We start from the raw sequence: 18,058 nt of genomic DNA, 5'->3' as shown, positions 1-18,058 counted from the left end.
TGATCATGCCTACAGGGCCCAAAGTTTTGAATGTCACTTTTTTTAAGGAAATGCTCACTTGATCACGTTTTGAAAATCTAAATGAAGATTTTATAGGAGCAAAGTTTTAAGAGATTCCAGAGACTGAAAAGATCAAATGTATAGTGACGGCAATAACCATCTTAATATGGCAAAACCAATAATGCTCTCCCCTGTATCGGACAGAAGCTTTCGTTGTCTCAAATCTTTTTTGAAATAAGAGTGAATTAATGAATGAGCAGGTGAAGGACTGGAGTGAGTGAATGAATGAACCCCACAGCATGCCCCAGTTACTGAGCAGCTACTGCAGACCAAGAATGGGAACCAACCCCACATCTGCCCAGGCTGGTATTTTCTGTGTTGGGATAAACAAAGGAAGCAACCTACGTTTCATCTTCTTCATGGTAGAAAATCCTGAAAGAGGTGATTAAGGAATGAAAACATTAGGTGTGAATTCCTTTTCTGGAAGGTGGCTGGTTAGACTCCAAATAGGTCACAGTCCCCAGGGATCTCTCCCCTTTGCTGTAACCTGGACACCCTTCAGCGGCGTTCATCATTTCCGGGGAAAGAGCTATACGATGGAAGAGGGTCTGGGCGGGGCCTTAGCTGGCGTGAAAGGGGAGGGAAGGACTGCTTCCCTTTGGGACAGAAGACCAAACTCACTCACATGCATGGTAGTAAAGGCACTGAACCAGAGAGGGAGGTGGGGGGACTTGACTCATGTCCTCAAGGAAGGTCCTAGGAACATCGTGGAGGTTTCAAATGGCCGAGGGGCTGACACCATATATGACCCGTCTTCCCCTCACTACCATCCTTAGGAAGAACCTTCTAGACTGAGTAGGAATTAACTTGTCCTCAGGCGTTATTTCGTAGAGAGCTGTCCCAAAGCTACATGTCTGGACTGTGGGTAGTGTAGCCACACCTGTTGCTTCCCCACCAGAACGATCAACCAGCTCAAGTGGCCTCTCAGTGCACTGGACCCTGCCCTCCCGACACTGGCCATAATCAACTCATGTGATCACCTCTCCTAAACATGGTTTTCTCTTCCAGTGATGAGCACAGGTTCCTGGAAGTATTTTACCCATGGAACGCTGAGGAGGTCAAATCCCATTTAACACCTTACAGGATTACTTTTTGCACTTAGCTCTGTGGATCTCAAGCTACTCTCTGTGGATGCACTTAAGCCGAAGCATCAGGGCGAACTTTTTATATCTAAATGTGTTCCAAGACGGCTCTCACTGTGGAGCTCCAGAGTGGGCAGAGAAAGACATCTGTTAACAGGGCGATTCTTCTTGTCCCAAATTATTAAACCAAATGTCTAACTGGACACCTCCACTACAGTGTATGGTGCAGTGTGGCTAGATAAACCACTATCCTATGTATCTCAGATCAAAGTGGTACCAAAAAAGAAGCAGAATCCAGGCACAGCTGTTACTATGATCACTATTACTACTATTACTAGTCCATGATCACCATGACAGCCTGAGAATGGGGATCAATTAGAAACCCCTGGTTACAAAAGCCTATATAGTCCGTAATGCTTTCAAGCAGAGTTAAGATGGAATATTCTTTTGCCACACTGGGATAATTCCCAGTGGGTGGAAACAAGAGTATGTTTTAGAATTTCTTATTTTACCCAAATAACTTGATAGCATTTACTGATGGTTTAGACATAAGACCCCTCCACTGAGGGCAACAGTACAAAGAAGAGCCTTCCTTCATGTGCCAGTTAAAGGGTTTTAGGAAAGCAACGTGGGGTACAGCAGATTCCAGGATCCGGTGCTCCTCGTAGGAGTCCAGCTCCACCACTTTCTGAGGGACTCTGAGTTACTTAATCCCTCAGTGCCTCGTCTGTAAAACGGGGGTTAAAACAGTACCATCCTCAAAAGCACGCTATGAGGATTAAACAAAGTAATGCATGCTAAGCTATTATTATTAACTCAACTGTTAGCATCACTACAATTGCCACAAATAATTATCGTTTTCATCATCAATTTAACATTGTCATCTAATGCTTGTAAGAAGGGGATACATAGTAAGTTTTCTAAAATGGAAGTCATCGTTTTATATAGATACTACTTCCCTTTTAAGTGACAGTTAGCTACTAAGCCTCCAGACAGCGAGAAGTTTACTCATTCAGTTATTAAAGGATGCATTTTGCAAAGAGTTTATCTTGAAAAGCACACAAACACATAAATCCCTCAGAGTTAGCTCTACAATGGCTACAACCACTGAAGTGAAAGAATCTCGCATAAAGAAACAGGTAATCAGTTAAGTTTGCTTTTTAATAATTTTAGACTAAAATTACATAACATGGAGCTTTGTGGATGTTGCCCCATTATTTCTTTCTAGGTTCAACTGGCCCCAGCATCACCGAGAGAGAGCCCTGCTGTATCCAGGGGGCACGCCTCGGACTTCTCTGGAAGGTGGGAGCCTGCTCTTTCACACTCCAGACGCGTGCCCTGGTTAGCAGCACGCTTTTATCAGAGGAGGGCATCTCGCCCCAGCAGTCTGCCTGGACCACGCCTCTGAGCTACGTGGTACTACAGGTCGTGATCCGCCAGAACTCACTGCCACTCAGCGCCTGTGCAAAGCTCACGGGACGAACGATGCACGGGGGTCACAGGAGTGTGTGCGGCCAACCCAGGCTTCTATAAAACTCGCCCGTGATTCAGATGGAGCAACCTAGAAAACAGCAGACCTGGACTATATTTTATCGTTTCCTTGGAAATTATTTTAATGAATTTATTTTGTATCTGGTATGTTTTGAGGAAATCATAGGAAACAGACCTATGAGGTGTTTCTGGAAAACCTGGGCACTGACAGAGTAAACACATCTTCATAAAAATGTCATGGAATCGATTTGACTAGTTTTCCAGAAGATTACAATTGATTCTTCGAAGGACACTCATGAGGTGGTAAGTGTGATCATTATGAATGTTTATGAGGCACTTCCAAAACCTAGAGGCACTCCACTGCTTTACATTTGAATCTCATTCGTAAATGATAATTTAGTGATGGCAACGTGGTATCTGCAAAGGCAATGACCCCATCTTTGAACCATTTGTACAAGCTGGTTTCTACCACAGGAAACATAATGCCAGCCACTTTGTTGATAGGTAAGATCTATATCAAAAGCATCCCTCCCCGGTCATTTAATTAAACACAGAAAACCTAAAAGAGATAAAAATAAAGAGGTATTATTTATCCTTAAGATTCTTTGTGCTAATCAACCACCTCATGATAGAAGCATAAACTAAAGATAGAAAGTAATTAAAAATACTTGATTTGACCTAAGAATAGCAGCCTCTACAATAACCCCAAATACAATAAAGCCCCAGGCTTATGTTTCCAATCCATTAGGAAGGCTCATTTAAGATTACTCTGCATCATTACCATTCATCAGGGGAGATCCCAGAAGAATAAGCCGACTGAGCATGTTTGCACCAACGTCACCGGTTTTAAGCGTATCGTTTATACAGACTAGATGTCCTTTTTTTTCAAATATCACTTTTTTTTTTTTTCAATAAAAAGTCGTTCTGAGCATTCAGGCCAGGGGTCTTGAACTGAGGTGCACACAAGCATCACCACGGGGGAAAACCATGCCGATGGGGAGAGCGTGGGGTGGGGATGCAAGCTGGCGACACCAAGCACACAGGCCAGTCTCCTTGCCCCTAGGAGGGCACGGCTGCAGTTCACAGGCCCCTCTGCCCCCTCACACGTACCCAGGCCTGGGCCCCATCCAGGTCCGGGAGGCTGCTCAACCGGTAACCACTGCTTTAAGATGAGCGCCAGGAACTCTAACAGGTGTTTTGCATAATTCCTGCCATTCATTCCTCATAACTACACATTGAAGTGGGTACTATTATCCCCAGTTTTCAGAAAAGGAAATGAAGGCTCCAAAACATAAGCTAACTCGTTACAAAGCGCCATGAGGGGGCAGGAGAGCTGGATTCTCACTCAGGTCAGAGACCGGCTCTTTTACTGACACCCCACAAGGCAGGAGCCTTCGGGGACAGCTGTTTCCTAAGGAAGAGCATGGGTACAGGAAGGGCAGACCTCGTCAGTCTCGGGATTCCGAGGCACCTGGATGGCCTTTTGAAATCACCAAAGCGAGTGTCAAACCCCTATCTCGACACACCACCACACCACCGTGTGTGTGTGTTTCCAAGCTCTTAGACGGGAAGAAACATTTTACCACCAGAATGCGCTCCTTTCAGGGAAGCACTGAAATGGCCAGATCCTCCACTTCTGAGGCTGCTATCAATCAAGCGATGGTCTGGCAGGGACTGGAGGAAGTCTTTAACATTGAGGAAAGGCGAAACCTAGGACTGTGAACTGCTAGGAATTTCACTGTTTCAAAATGGGAAGAAGGCAATAATTTCTTACAGAAAGTACCTGAGTGTAAGACTTCTCTGGTGGCGCAGTGGTTAAGAATCCGCCTGCCATTGCTGGGGATACGGGTTCGATCCCTGGTCCGGGAAGATCCCACATGCCGCAGAACAACTAAGCCCGTGCGCCGCAACTACTGAGCCTGCGCTCTAGAGCCCGCGAGCCACAACTACTGAGCCCGTGTGCCACAACTACTGAAGCCCGCGTGCCGAGAGCCCATGCTCCACAACAAGAGAAGCCACCGCAATGAGAAGCCCGCGCACAGCAACGAAGAGTAGCCCCCGCTCGCCGCAACTAGAGAAAGCCCGTGCGCAGCAACCAAGACCCAACGCAGCCAAAAATAAAATGAAAGAAAAGAAAGAAAAGAAAAGAAAGAAAGAAAGAAAGTGCCTGAGTGAAGACTGTGGGAAATACAACTAGAAAAAAAAAAGGATAATTATGGGCATAGAAATGCTAATTGGAAAACTAATTGGAAGACATTTTGGGGAATGAGGTCCTGTTGGAACAACCCTGGGAGCATGAAACGCCAGGGACTCACCTGTAACACACATTTTCAGTGCACGGATTATGCACTTTGACTATGACAAAGACATGTTGAAAGTGGGACCGGATGCTTTTTGGAGTAAAAGGAAGTGCTCCAGGCTCTTGGAAAACAATGGTCACGATGTCATTTCCTATGTGCCTTTTCCTCAGGAGCTGCAGTCAGGAAAGTGAACACACACACACACAGAGTTACAGACACGGTTTTCTGTAAAGACAAGATACGTAAATGTATACAATTCACTCAGCATTCAATTTCAAGGAGTTTTTTAGAAAAGCAGAGTCATCCTTCGGAAGCTAGGGCTCCTTGACATGGCTGCGTCCAAAGACCTATGGAAAGAAAAGCCTCAATATTTAAGTTCATCTTTTGCTTTGAAAGGCAACTGGTGTTCTCTCTCCTTTTCATCTTTATCACTTTTTGCCCTGAAATGACAGCACATTAGAGCTAAAATCGCTTTAAGGAATCTTGTAGATTAAGCTCTTCGACTTAAAAGGAGGAGACGGCAGAGCGTCCAGGGGAAGGTACGGTGGCTGAAAGTCCTGCACGAGGGTGTCAGGGGCTTACATGACACATGCATTTCTGCAGCAAAAATACAGAAGACTGTTATTTTGGCGGCTGATATATTCAAGCTAATTAACTGAAATCTAGCCTTTTCAATGTATTTCAGGAACAGAGAATTCCACCAGATTAACAGTTGGAAAATCCAATAAATTACAAATGCATCAGGAGAGAAGGAACCCCAGGTCAGTAACACCTGAAGCCCTTTACTTGCGATGTTCCTTCTGCCGAGAATGCCCCCTTCACCCCAGGTCCCTCCTAGACCACTCAGGTCTCTGCTGAGCTACCAACACACTGGAAAGAACGTCCTTGGAGGGACTGCACAGGCCCTGCACCCATACCCCAGGCCCATGGCGACCACATTAGCTGTCGTGTCCTGTTCTAAGTCTTGGTTTACTTCTCCTGCGTCAGGTCATAATCATGACGAGGGCAGGAGCTGTATCTCGTTGACTTTTGGTTTCCCAGTTTCTAATGGGCTGCCCAGGACACAGCAGACACCCACACACACACTGGCTAAGTGAAATAACAAGCGTTACAAACACACAATCACAGCCACGTAACACCGCGCAAGAAGATTGTGACCAACTCTGAATACACACCGACAAATCCATACACTCCGTCAGCTTACGCACCTAAAGCCATCAGGATCTGTGCTCCCAGAGTCTGGGACCCTCAGTTTTCACAGAGACAGTAATCCTTACATGAGTTGGTGATGTCACTGCAGGAACGGGGTAATCTCGGGTAGTAAATCTCTCTTTACGAGCAATAACAGAGGCAACAAGCTCGTGCTTAAATTTATTTGGCACTTACGGAACATACTTCACTGTAAAGAGCATTAATTTCAACTTTTAAAAACCTTTTAAACCCAGATACAGAAAGGATTTCATTGTCAGGCCCCTGACTTGTGATCTAGCACGATAAAAGGCCTGGAAAAGTGGGAACGAAATGTCCTTTCTTCCAGAGTTCCCTACTATGGGCCAGTTAAGTCGCTGACTCATATGGTGGAAAACTGCTATTTAAATCCCGATGGTTAAAGTTATAAACACACAAAAGTCGTTTTACTGCCTGAGTGAAGTTTTGAAAGCTATACTAATATCCATTAATGAGCCAGCTGTCGTCTTAAAAATGTTTGCTAGATATTTAAGTAAAAGGTGACATTTTAAGATGCACGTAAAAAAATCAGTAGCAAACTAGTCATATATTCACTGTGCTACTATTTACCCATCCTAGAGTGGACACAGATGTTAACCACAGTAAACGTTTCATGAAAAGAAAAGAAAACAAGGCAAGCACACGTATCTAAAACAAGCATCACGGGACTTCCCCGGCGGTCCAGTGGTTACGACTCCTCGCTTCCACTACGGGGTGGGGGGCGGGGTTTGATCCCTGGTCAGGGAACTAAGATCCGGCAAGCCGCACAGCACGGTCAGAAACATAAATAAAAAAATAAAACAAGCATCATGACAAGCTGAAAACTGTACGAGGCTAAGATGTATTCTTCCCTCGTTTCCGCAATAACTGAAATACATGACTCACATGTACTGTAACAGGACAACAAAATTCAGGAACAAATGAAAAATGGAAAGAAAAGCTGAACTACCTAACAGTGTGTTCAATGTATCTGCTGAGTACGAACACAGTGGCCTACACTGTACTTTCCTCTGTATCCTTGAAACGTGGGAACTCTCGAACTCCTTGAAACACGGGAATTCTCAGACTGACGAGAAGATAGATGGAGCTTGCGGGGGCCAAGGCCACGTATGGAATTCTAGGCCCCTCCTTCCTCAGTGACTGGGGCGTCCGCTGGCCACCCTCCTGGGTTAATAACCTCAGAGGGCAGCCCAGCCTCATTAGTCAGTGAAACGCGGACAGCTACTCCTACCCATTTCTCTTGCTCCTGAAGGAAGACCATGGGTCCAGTTCTACACTTCACCACGGGGACATTTAAAGCGCAAGTGAAAGGAAACTTTCAGGCTAGTTACCTCAACGACGTGCCAACCCACCTTTGCCCCTTTCTAAGCACATTCTTTTGCTTTGTAAAATGGGCTAGAAATAGTTTTAAAATTCTAGTTAATTTAACCATGGTCACAAAATGCACTTTGTAGAAAAAGTGCGGGGGAGGGCGGGGAACAAGGAGATTCATTAAGCAGAGGAAAATAGGGCTTCCCTGGTGGCGCAGTGGTTGAGAGTCCGCCTGCCGGTGCGGGGGACACGGGTTCATGCCCCGGTCCGGGAAGATCCCACGTGCCGCGGAGCGGCTTGGCCCGTGAGCCATGGCCGCTGAGCCTGTGCGTCCGGAGCCTGTGCTCCGCAGCAGAAGAGGCCGCAACGGTTAGAGGCCCGCGTACCACAAAAAAAAAAAAAAAAAAGAGGAAAATAAAATCGCAAGCTCTCTGTAGAGAATAAACAAAGAAAAATGAACACCTGGGCCATCAATAGGATATCTGAATCTTTTCAGAGACTAAAGAAATACAGCATCTGGCAGGTTCACGGAAACATTCATTGCCAGACAGTAAACAACCTAAGTAATTCTTGGACTTCTTATATAAAGGTTAGGGTTCTCTTCAGCAGTTAGTTATGTCTTGTTCTAACTCGTCAATGAAATTCTGTAGAAGTCGACTCCGGAAATGGAAGGGGAAAGGGCACGGCAGCCCATAAACCAGGTCGGCCCAGCAAGACAGTAAGGCAAGTTCCTGGTCACCAAGACGCTGCCGGTGCTATTTCGGGGATTGAGGAACGACGTCTTCCAGGCCTTTCCAGACGTGAGAAGCTCGTAACACTTCTTCAGTGCCAAGAGGGCCAACTCAAGAGTCTTCAACCGCGAGAGTGAGTTAATAAATATTGTATTAGATTTACAGAGTCAATTCTGCTAACTTCCCGACACTTGATTCAAGCTGTGAGCCAGGAATAAGCTCTTGGTATGACAAGGAAAGTGAAACTGTGATTCTTCACCCAATTCCCTGACAAAAAACGTACAGATGCTACAGAAATAGCAAGCTGTGGGTTTATCTTCAATTCCTTAAACACACTTCAGGGTTTCACAGGTCCAGTTTTAACTTCATGCAAGAACTGAAAGCAAGTGGAAACAACCAACCTCCAGGCAGCTGCATATGCAAATAGGTTAAAGTCTTCGTTAAATTCTTTTTTTAAAAAACCTGGGAAGTTAAAAAAAAAAAAAAAAAAGCATGTTGCACCTAATTCTGGAGGAGAGGGGGAAAGAGGTTGCACCGTAACAAGGAGATGTGACGCGGCTGGGATGTCGTTCAGAAGTCGTCTCTCAGGGTCAGCAATGAGAAAGCTTAATTTGAAACTGGAGAAGGCGGATCTCCAGACAGAGTTTCTTGTCTTGAGAAGCAAACATGTGAAAATGAGCAAGATTTCAAAGAGAAAACCGCATCGTTTAATGATTACGAGTTCTGAAATTCAAAGAGATGAGTCCAGAAGTGAGGAACAAAATCAAATGTATCCCGTTTTGAAAAAACTATCATCAATTCTGGATCTCAGTCCTTGGGGGTACGGTCGGAAAGCCCCAGCAGTAGGAGCAGGGCTGACAAAGACTGGTCTGTCCTGATCCTTCCCGGATTCTGACCCCGTCACCCCCCTCCCCTTCTGGACAGCCACCCTATCCCTGCAACACGCCCACCTGTCTCTGCAGCAGGCACCTTGCGTTTGCCAACCCTTGCTTAGAAAGTGTCTCCCCTTTACACGGTGTGCTAGCTTCTCCTCCTTCAGAGACCGTCCTAACTATGCACACTTGCACACAGAACATACACAAACACACATGCATGCACACAACACAGCCCCCTCATATTCTCTGTACTCAAAAGAGCATGTACCAGTGGCCAGAATTTTGCTCTCATTTTTAAGAGGCATCTATAAAGTTTCCTGTATAAAGACACAGAAAAAGTGAACATAGAATAGTAGTCTGACCAGCAAGAAAGAGGCGGAAAACCTACACACATTACCACATAAATACAAAAGATCTTGCCTCCTTTGCTTCCACAAAAAAGTGACCTCTAATTAACCACTGTGATCTCAGATCAGTAAGAAGAGTTCAAATTTAATTACCGTTTCAAGGACGCATTGCTGATTTACCATTCTATATAACCAATATAAAAATACTATATAAAACATTTTACCAATGGCAAGAGTAAAGGCACAAACCAGCTAAGCAAGACTGAATATTTTGGAAACGGAGGAACAGAAATAAACCAAGAATGCGGATTGTCAATGATTTAATAACAAAGTGAAGATAAGAAAAGATTATGACGATACAAATGTTTCTCCTCTGAAACTGTGCAATACCAGCCCTTCTGCAAAGCAATAATTCTTATTATCTGGTATAAGTATACATTCTTCTTTCTGGCCTGGGAATAAAGCTAATCATGAAAAGCTGGATATGGCTTTGATGCTTCCAAAATATTCCAGATTACTATTTATAGGTGAACCCAAGAGCAGTCAGGACCTGGCTGTAGAGAGAGCACTTAATGAGATAGATTCCTCCAATATTTAAATGGCTCCTCGGCTGTACCAATTAGGGACTTACAGAAGTATGTACACAAACCTTTTAAGGCAGGGGCTGACCATCTGTCTAAATTATATGGAGAAGGGGTTCCAGCCTAGCCTAACAAGCTCTGTCCCTATTTCCTCTGTAGATATCAAGCCCATCCCTAGGCTAAGACCAGGATTCTTCAGATGGAATCTCAGAAACCCAGGGGTTTTGTCTTTTTCCTTAGGGACCTCCATGGAGCTCGGAAACCCCTTCCAGGCAGGGCAGCTCTAACATTACACATGCATTCACACACACACACAAAAGTTTACTGTGTGCCAGGAACCATGCTACCTTCATCTGTTTATATACTTAGTTTGTCTCTGCCAAAGTGAAGTCCCACTGATAACATCCCATGATGGCTTAACTACGATCTGTCTATAGGACAAGCAGGAGGGAAGCAGCCAGGGGAGACAGCCCTGGGAAAAGTGGACTGACTGACTGCCAAGCAGACCCAGAGAGAGACCTGGGGGATTTGACTGAAAAGGGAAAACACGCCAAGAACGGGCTTCTTATCTGGCTACGTTTTCTTTGTTAAGAGTCCAGACATTCCAAAGACTGAACTCTCTTGCAACTGTCATGGACTCTCTGAAGACTTTTAATACATCTTGGAATCAGCTTTCAGCTTGATTTATTACAAGAGCAAACACAAGAAACTGTATCTGATGTGGCTGCATCTAGAACAGTGAAATAGTCACAAATACCACGGGGCTAATAAGGCCGAAGTCAGAGGCCCAATTCACGTACAGACCAGTTAACTTTGCTAAGCTGTGTGGCCTCAAACTGCAGTCATGAACCCGGATGGTCACTTCAGACACTTATGCCCTTGGTATTACCATCATCTGTGGGCACGGGTGGGGTGGGTGCGAGAGACGGCAAAGTAGCACCACCCGCAACAGATTTGGAAAGTCCGTGTTCCAAGACTGCACGGTGCCATCACTGATCTATGACCAGAATATTCTGGTTGTGATCAGCAAAGTATTAAATGTCAAAGTAAAAATGATTTTCTGAAATTATTGATAAATTAGTCCCTCCCTTTCTTAACTATTCAGGCCTTAGCTTTTCATGATAGGTCTTCAGCACTGGGAACAGGAAGATAAAATGCAAATTAAGTCATCTAAAATACTTGTCCTCTGTATCTCGTAAGTTATAAATTATAATAACACCTAAAACTTATTGAGCACACTCTGTGCCAGCACTATTTTGAGTGCTTTATACATATTAACTCACCTAATTCTAACTACCATCTAAGAAAGGTTCATTCATTCATTCAACAAACGTTAACTGACTGCTCTCCACGTTCTGGGCAGTGGTTCTGTGTGCATACAACACTCCGTGAAGAAAGAGGTTAACAGTCTCTACCTTCAGGGATAAAGGAAAATAAAGCACAGACAATTGAGCCCAAGGTCACAAAGCTAAGTAGCTGGGATTCATATCCAGGAAGGTTCTAGAATTCTTGCTCTTAAGAACTACATTTTTCTGCTGAAGCTTTTTGCCAACCTAGAAGGAGGAAGCCTCAAAGAAGGCCCTAGAATCACAGAATTCTAACACTAAGAGGGAGATGCTATGCATCATCTTGTCCAAATACGCTCAGGTGTGCCACTCTTCCCTGCTTCCAAACCCTCGGAAGGTATCTCAAAAATACAGCATTCTTCCTGCCTGAGCCTCGGTGTAGAGCTCTTTCTTCTCAGTACAGGGCTCCAAGCACCCACTGTTGGCCACCTAGACCACATCCTCATTATATAATTGTCAAATTTCTTGAGAGACTAAGAATCTTTTCCAAGGCCACAAGGCAAATGACTGACTACAAGAAGTTCAGAATACAAGTCCAGTGACCCTTATCCCCCATCCTACACTCATCCCTGTTACACTGTGATTACTCGCCTACATCCTACGTTGAGTATGCCGATTTCCCAATGAAACACATATAAGATCATGTCTATTCTACACATAGCAAGAGCAATTAAAAAAGCAAAACAAGCAGTTTTCTACCTCTAATGCATCGGCATAACATTCAATGCCACGGATTCTCACTCAAGATAAAAAAGGAAAACAAAAATGGAACCAACAAGTCTTTAGGCTACGGAGTTTGTAATATACAATCTCAATGTACAGGGATTTTTGTTTTTTTAATCTCCCATTTGGGAAGTTGAAAACACCCACGTACCTCACTCCCCACCCCCATCCTTCCATCCACGTTTTTATGTGCAGGACTTTTCGGGGAGAGTTTCAGTGAAAGAAACTCTGGTACAAAGAACTCATAAAACTACACGTTTAATTACTGTTCAATAAAAAGGGGACGGGGGAAGCCAGCTTTGAGTTCTGGTAACAGCAAAGTCAAGGGACTTCGAAATTTCAGAGGTTGCCCTCTGAGAAACAACGGAGTGGATTCGGAGTCCAGTGACTCAGGTAACTGGGGAGCTGGCAGGGCCTTGTGGGTTGAATGCTCCATGAGAGGGGTCCAAAGGCACTGGTTCTATTTCCACTAACCTACTGACAGAGTCTCTGGGCCTGAGTCAGCCCTATCAGGTTTCTCAGCAACAACTCACCCAGAGTTTAATTACTGGATGATCGCAAAAGTAACTGCATGGTCTAAAATTGAGCATCTTAAAACTGAGTGAGCCTATATGGCATTATTCCAAATAAACGTTTGAAGAGCTAGAAACCCTTTAGTTTACAACATGTGTAAAATTCATACGTGTGACCAAGGGATTGTAACTCCATGTCATAAAAAACATACAGACGTGTGATCAAAAGACAGATCCTCTGAAGGTAATGGGCAGAACTCTGATTACTAGAAAACCCTGTAGAAAATACAGGAAGGACAAGGGATTGAGGTTAAGTATTAGGTAGAAAAAACCCATCTAGCAATTACCACGAGAAGAGGAATAAACAGAGGAGCTACAGCCCCAAATGTGACAAAGCCGGGCTGGGGGTCAGGGGCCTCTTCTTCCTCTTGGCTGGGGGATCTAAGGTGGCTCTTCCCACCTGGGAACAGGGCAAGTGGCCTCGTTGGAAAAATGCACCCCTTGACTACCTTCAATGCATTTCATGAGCATTCAGAAAAAACGTAAAAGAGAAAGACGAAGTTCTCTGCAACAATTAAGTTTCATTCCCATGACAAATGCTTATCGAGCAACTACTATGTAGTCCCTGGTGCTTTAATTTAGCGCAAAGGAGTGCGGTTACGTGACATCAGCAAAATTAAGTTTTCTAAGCGTGGAAACAAACCTTGCTTTAACTCTGCACTCACCCCAAATGTAATCAAACCCCTAAAATTAAAGAACGCCTCGAGTGAGTTACAAGATTCTTTCTTAACAATATTTTCTAGAAGTTATCTACCCACACGCAGAAACGGAAGGTCAGGTTACATTAGTTGACCTCTTCTGTAATTAATACAGTTGACACTGCTTCCCATTAAGATTTTGCCTGGCAAGCAATCCAGGTGAGTGTGGAAGAGTTTCTAAGTTCTGTAAGAAAAGAGTGAAATAACACTTGTGCCATAATAATCCCTTTAAAGCCCAAACACTTCCAGATGATAAAAGGGTCAAAGACTATGAATGCCATTCGAAGAGAAAAACCTACTGATTCTTTGCAAATTCGAAATACACTGATAGCACGGAAGGGCTGCCCTCCGAGGTGGCACCTGTTGTGGGGGTGGGGGGTGGGAGGAGGCCGTACCTGCTGCCTGTTGTTGGGCGTGTGTGGGAGCATGGTGCACACATGGAACATAAGCTCGTAGTCTTTGTACGTCGTGTACAGGGAATGCGTTCCTGTAGAATCAGCTGAAAACAAAGATTAATTGCAAGAACAAGTTAGGCCACTGCAGATTGGCAATTCAACACTTAGAAGGTCATTATTACAAAAGGCAATTCAACCGAAAAGAACAGACCTCCCAACGATAAAGGACCAGTGTCTTGGGGGTGGCCCCGCTCTCTCACTAGGCCCTGTTTCTCCCACTTCCCAGCCCACGCCTGCGGCCTGAGTTTTGCTGTCTGCTCTCACCCAGGCGCTTTCTACTGAACGCGTGCGTGGTTTCCCCTCTCTTTTCTTCTACACTCTTGCCTTCGCAGTGCTAACTTAGATGACCCACATGGGCGAGATGCTGCTGCCACAAGAAGTACAGGTGAGCACAGGAGGAGGTGTGGCCTGGCACCGGTCTGGGTGCAATTATTAGACGGGGCTGAGCTAACCAGAAGTTATCCTTGCCCCATCGTGTGTGCGTGCACGTGCGTGTGCGTGTGTCTACGGTTAATTGTCAGCTATTCTTGGGCACTTGACCCTCCAGAACCCAGAAAAAGGCAACAGGATTGACTTCATATGGAAATGGGAATGAAAGACGTTAAGGATTTCTTCCCTGAATGATGGAAGTAATTTTCTTCTCTTTCTGACAGGCAATGCGATGATGCAGTCATATGATTAAGACCAGGGAGGATGAATGTGATCTCTTACTGCATATTATGCACTGATACATGTTAAAAAAACTATGACATCTGAATCCCTGTTAATCATACAGCTATTCATCTTTTGAAAAGCAGAATGATTCTGTGCAAATTCGAAACCCATCTGTATTATCAACAGACTACCTCACTGAGAGTTTCAGACACCCAAGCCAACAGTGACTATAAAACGTTTAAATAATAATTTTAGGACGGAGGTTTGAACCACTTTGCATATGGATAAAGACAAAAAGATAAATAGAAATTAAGATGTAAACAGAACTCAAGACTGCCCTTCTCAATCCTTGATCTATATACAGGTTTATCGTCTACCTTTTAAACAACAATAAACAATACTGTTCGATATTATTGAAAACAAAGTTTATTCCATTGTGTTTGTCGGGGAAACTCTAAGTAGTGATCTTGGGCTAACCTTTTCTTAATCTGAAAATTAAAATTTTTACTTTAAGAACATTAAAACACTTAACCTTCATGGGCATTTATTATTTTCTTTCTAAATCATGCAACATATTCTTATTTCCAACATTTATATCCAACTCAGAAATAGTCCTGAAAATCCTCTAGAAAAAAGTGTTGCATGCAGTTTTGTGCTGAGAGGTATTCACAGAAGGAAATTTCACGCCTAAGGGGAGTATGTAGAATGTTAATCTATGGATACTGATAAATTAACTTGCAGACGGTCAGAGAGGATATTCATCTAATAAGCTCTAGATTATCCAGCCCCCATTTTCTCTTTTAGCTGTTCATTAAATGCATATTTGTTATTTTTCTTAGGACTTCTTAGAGAGTAATCTTCCATTTCAACTGTCTTGTCTCAGGATCTTAAGGATGAAACGTGGCTTTGGAAGTGAGCAGGCCGGTCATGATGGAATGACGACTGTTCCTCCCACGAAGAAGTAACACTGAAGGTCAGAGGATGAACTAACCCTGCAGGTTCAATGACTCCCCTCACAACACTGTTACTACGATGCTTAAAATTCAGTATGAGAAATGCTGACAGATATTTCACAGTCTGGTCAATGGGCTTCAGATTCAGGAAATCATAATGAAAAAAGAAAAATGCACTTTTAGGGGGAAGGGGGAGAAACACTCTCAAAAACGTGGTCATAATTTGTCTATCTCAAGTAGTGCTAAAGGACGAATTTCTAAAATTAAGTATTCAATATTTTCGAAGTTTTTCTTTTAAACATCAGAAGGGTAATGCAAAAGGTCAGCTCAAGCTTGTTCAAGGGTTTGCTGCAAATATTTCTGTTCAAAAGGAGATACAGGGGGGCTTTCCTGGTGGCGCAGTGGTTAAGAATCCGCCTGCCAATGCAGGGGACAAGGGGTTCGAGCCCTGGTCCGAGAAGTTCCCACATGCCGTGGAGCAACTAAGCCCGTGCGCCACAACTACTGAGCCTGCGCTCTAGAGCCCGTGAGCCGCAACTACTGAGCCCGCATGCCACAACTACTGAAGCTCGCGCACCTAGAGCCTGTGCTCTGCAACAAGAGAAGCCACCGCAGCGAGAAGCCCGCACACTGTACCAAAGAGTAGCCCCTGCTCACCGCAACTAGAGAAAGCCCGCACGCAGCAACGAAGACCCAACGCAGCCAAAAATAAATAAATAAATTTATTTTTAAAAAAAGAGAGAGAGAGATAAGGGCCATCACGGCAGTCTCCGGTTTTATCATTCTCTGCAGCCAACCAAAGAAAGGCCGGCCACGGCCTGGGGGTCTATATTCTATTGGATAGCAGAGCACCTTAGCGGCTCACAGCGCCTCTGTTCCTACCCCATTTCATTCTGTACTTAAGAGAGGAACAACCCATTTTAAAGCTGGAAGGGACATCTCAGATACTCTAGCCTGAAACTCTGACTTTTCTTTGTGAAGAAAATGAGGCCCAGATTTGCCCAAGGTCCTGTGGGCAGGCGGAATGAAAACTGCAACACAACTCTCCTGTATTTAAGAAGGAAGATATTTTTTTTTTGCCCACTTCATGAAAGACATACTTTTTATTTGACCACTCCATGAAACATAATTCTTAGAGACCTCCTCTCTAAAGGCATGCCATGATTTCTTTGCATCTCATAGAAGGTCCTGCTCATAAAAATAGAAGACTCGCTGATTATTAGAATCAACATATCAAAATCTTGTTCTGAAGTTATCATTTCCTTGTACCAAAGTACTTAGCACTACCTCTGTAATGTATTAAAGACATCTCTTAAGCCATGAAAACTCCAAGCTGATGTCAATTCTATACATAGGAAAATATCTGCATTACCTCTGTTGTAGTTTTCTAGAATGTACAGCTCAGAAGCTCTTAAAATGCTTCCCCAATCCACCCCACAGCAGAGGGACGGCAGGCATGCATAGCAATGAGTGCACGTTGGCAGTGGTTCTCCTGGAAGGACGTCCCTAAGGCTGGCACGCCAGCACCTCTAGGGGGTATGTGACTGTGGGTAAGGGGAGTTTGCACAGGAAACAGAGGAGAAAATCAGAAAAGGTCTCACTGATCCTTCTTAAAAGATGTGGATACTTGCGATGGCTTGCAATGGCTGTCACAAATTACTTTCTAACCTTAGTATTTCTGAGGCATGAGCTATATACACATTCAGCCTAATAGTCAAACTCCAACCTTGGCGTGTGTGGAGGACACACAGGGCCCGCATGTGAGCCAACACCGTGTCCATGTCTTGCGATCTATCCTCTAAGTGTAACTTTCAAAAACAGATCAAAACCCCAGAACTGATGACAGGCCACGCGCACCAAGAGTGGCACCACCGGCGATCTAGGCAAGTATCTCTGATGGTCGCAAGGTGAGCGGGCCAGGGGCCACAGGGGCTCAGGTGGCTTCCATGCCAACCCTGGCTCGGCCACACGTTGACCCTCCCCCAGGGAAGAGTTCCCACCGGCCCCTCCTCTAGGGCTAGATGCCCCCCCCAGACCTCCAAGTTCAGAATCTATCTGCTCATCCTTCATTAAAAGAGCAAGCGCTCAATTGTTTGACGATAAGCAGAATTTCCCCAGATTCACAAAATTACCCTGCCTGGTATTTTTACCAGGTGTGCTGAGAGCAACTAAATGACAACACAAATACGAAGGTGAAACGCTTCGAATTTATGAGGGCCATAAGGAACACGGTTACCTAAATGGAGAGACAAGACAAATTCACACATCATAGGAGGGGACCTGACTAAGGTTCTTGGAAAGCAGGATGCGTCAGCTTTTTCATCACTGCTTCAGCTCCCCAGGTAACATCGTGAAAACGGAAACAAGCAGAGATAAGGCCGTGAGCACGGCCTGAGTGGACGTGGTGATGTTTAGACTTTCAGAAATGAATGCGGGGCTCATCCTTGCTGCAGTGGGACAGGGTGTAACGGACAGGTGAGGTGAAAAGAAAGAAGAACATATTTAAAGATTATTCACCAAACACCGGGGGATCTCTGCTCTTGTTACGTGGGAACAAGAATTGACCCTTTGAGCTTATGAGAGACACAGAGCTCTTGAGAAATGTGCCCCCTCTGCTCATGTGAGGAAATCTCCACTCCATCCCAGATAAGC

The 18,058-nt window shown here is 44.5% G+C and overlaps 1 protein-coding gene across 1 annotated transcript in view; it reads right to left on the bottom strand.

Annotated features, from left to right (window-relative positions):
- The window catches only part of SIPA1L2 (signal induced proliferation associated 1 like 2), a 109,239-nt gene that overhangs the window by 60,463 nt on the left and 30,718 nt on the right, over positions 1–18,058 (bottom strand). The window contains exons 5-6 of the mRNA XM_065893741.1: positions 13,740–13,843; positions 4,949–5,106 (exon numbers count right to left, since the gene is read on the bottom strand). Coding sequence (XP_065749813.1) covers positions 4,949–5,106; positions 13,740–13,843 — 262 coding nt within the window. The remainder of the gene's footprint in view (positions 1–4,948; positions 5,107–13,739; positions 13,844–18,058) is intronic.

Source organism: Phocoena phocoena, chromosome 16, assembly GCF_963924675.1.
Source record: "Phocoena phocoena chromosome 16, mPhoPho1.1, whole genome shotgun sequence".
Classification (NCBI taxonomy): Eukaryota; Metazoa; Chordata; class Mammalia; order Artiodactyla; family Phocoenidae; genus Phocoena; species Phocoena phocoena.
This window is presented reverse-complemented; position numbering and strand designations above follow the sequence as displayed.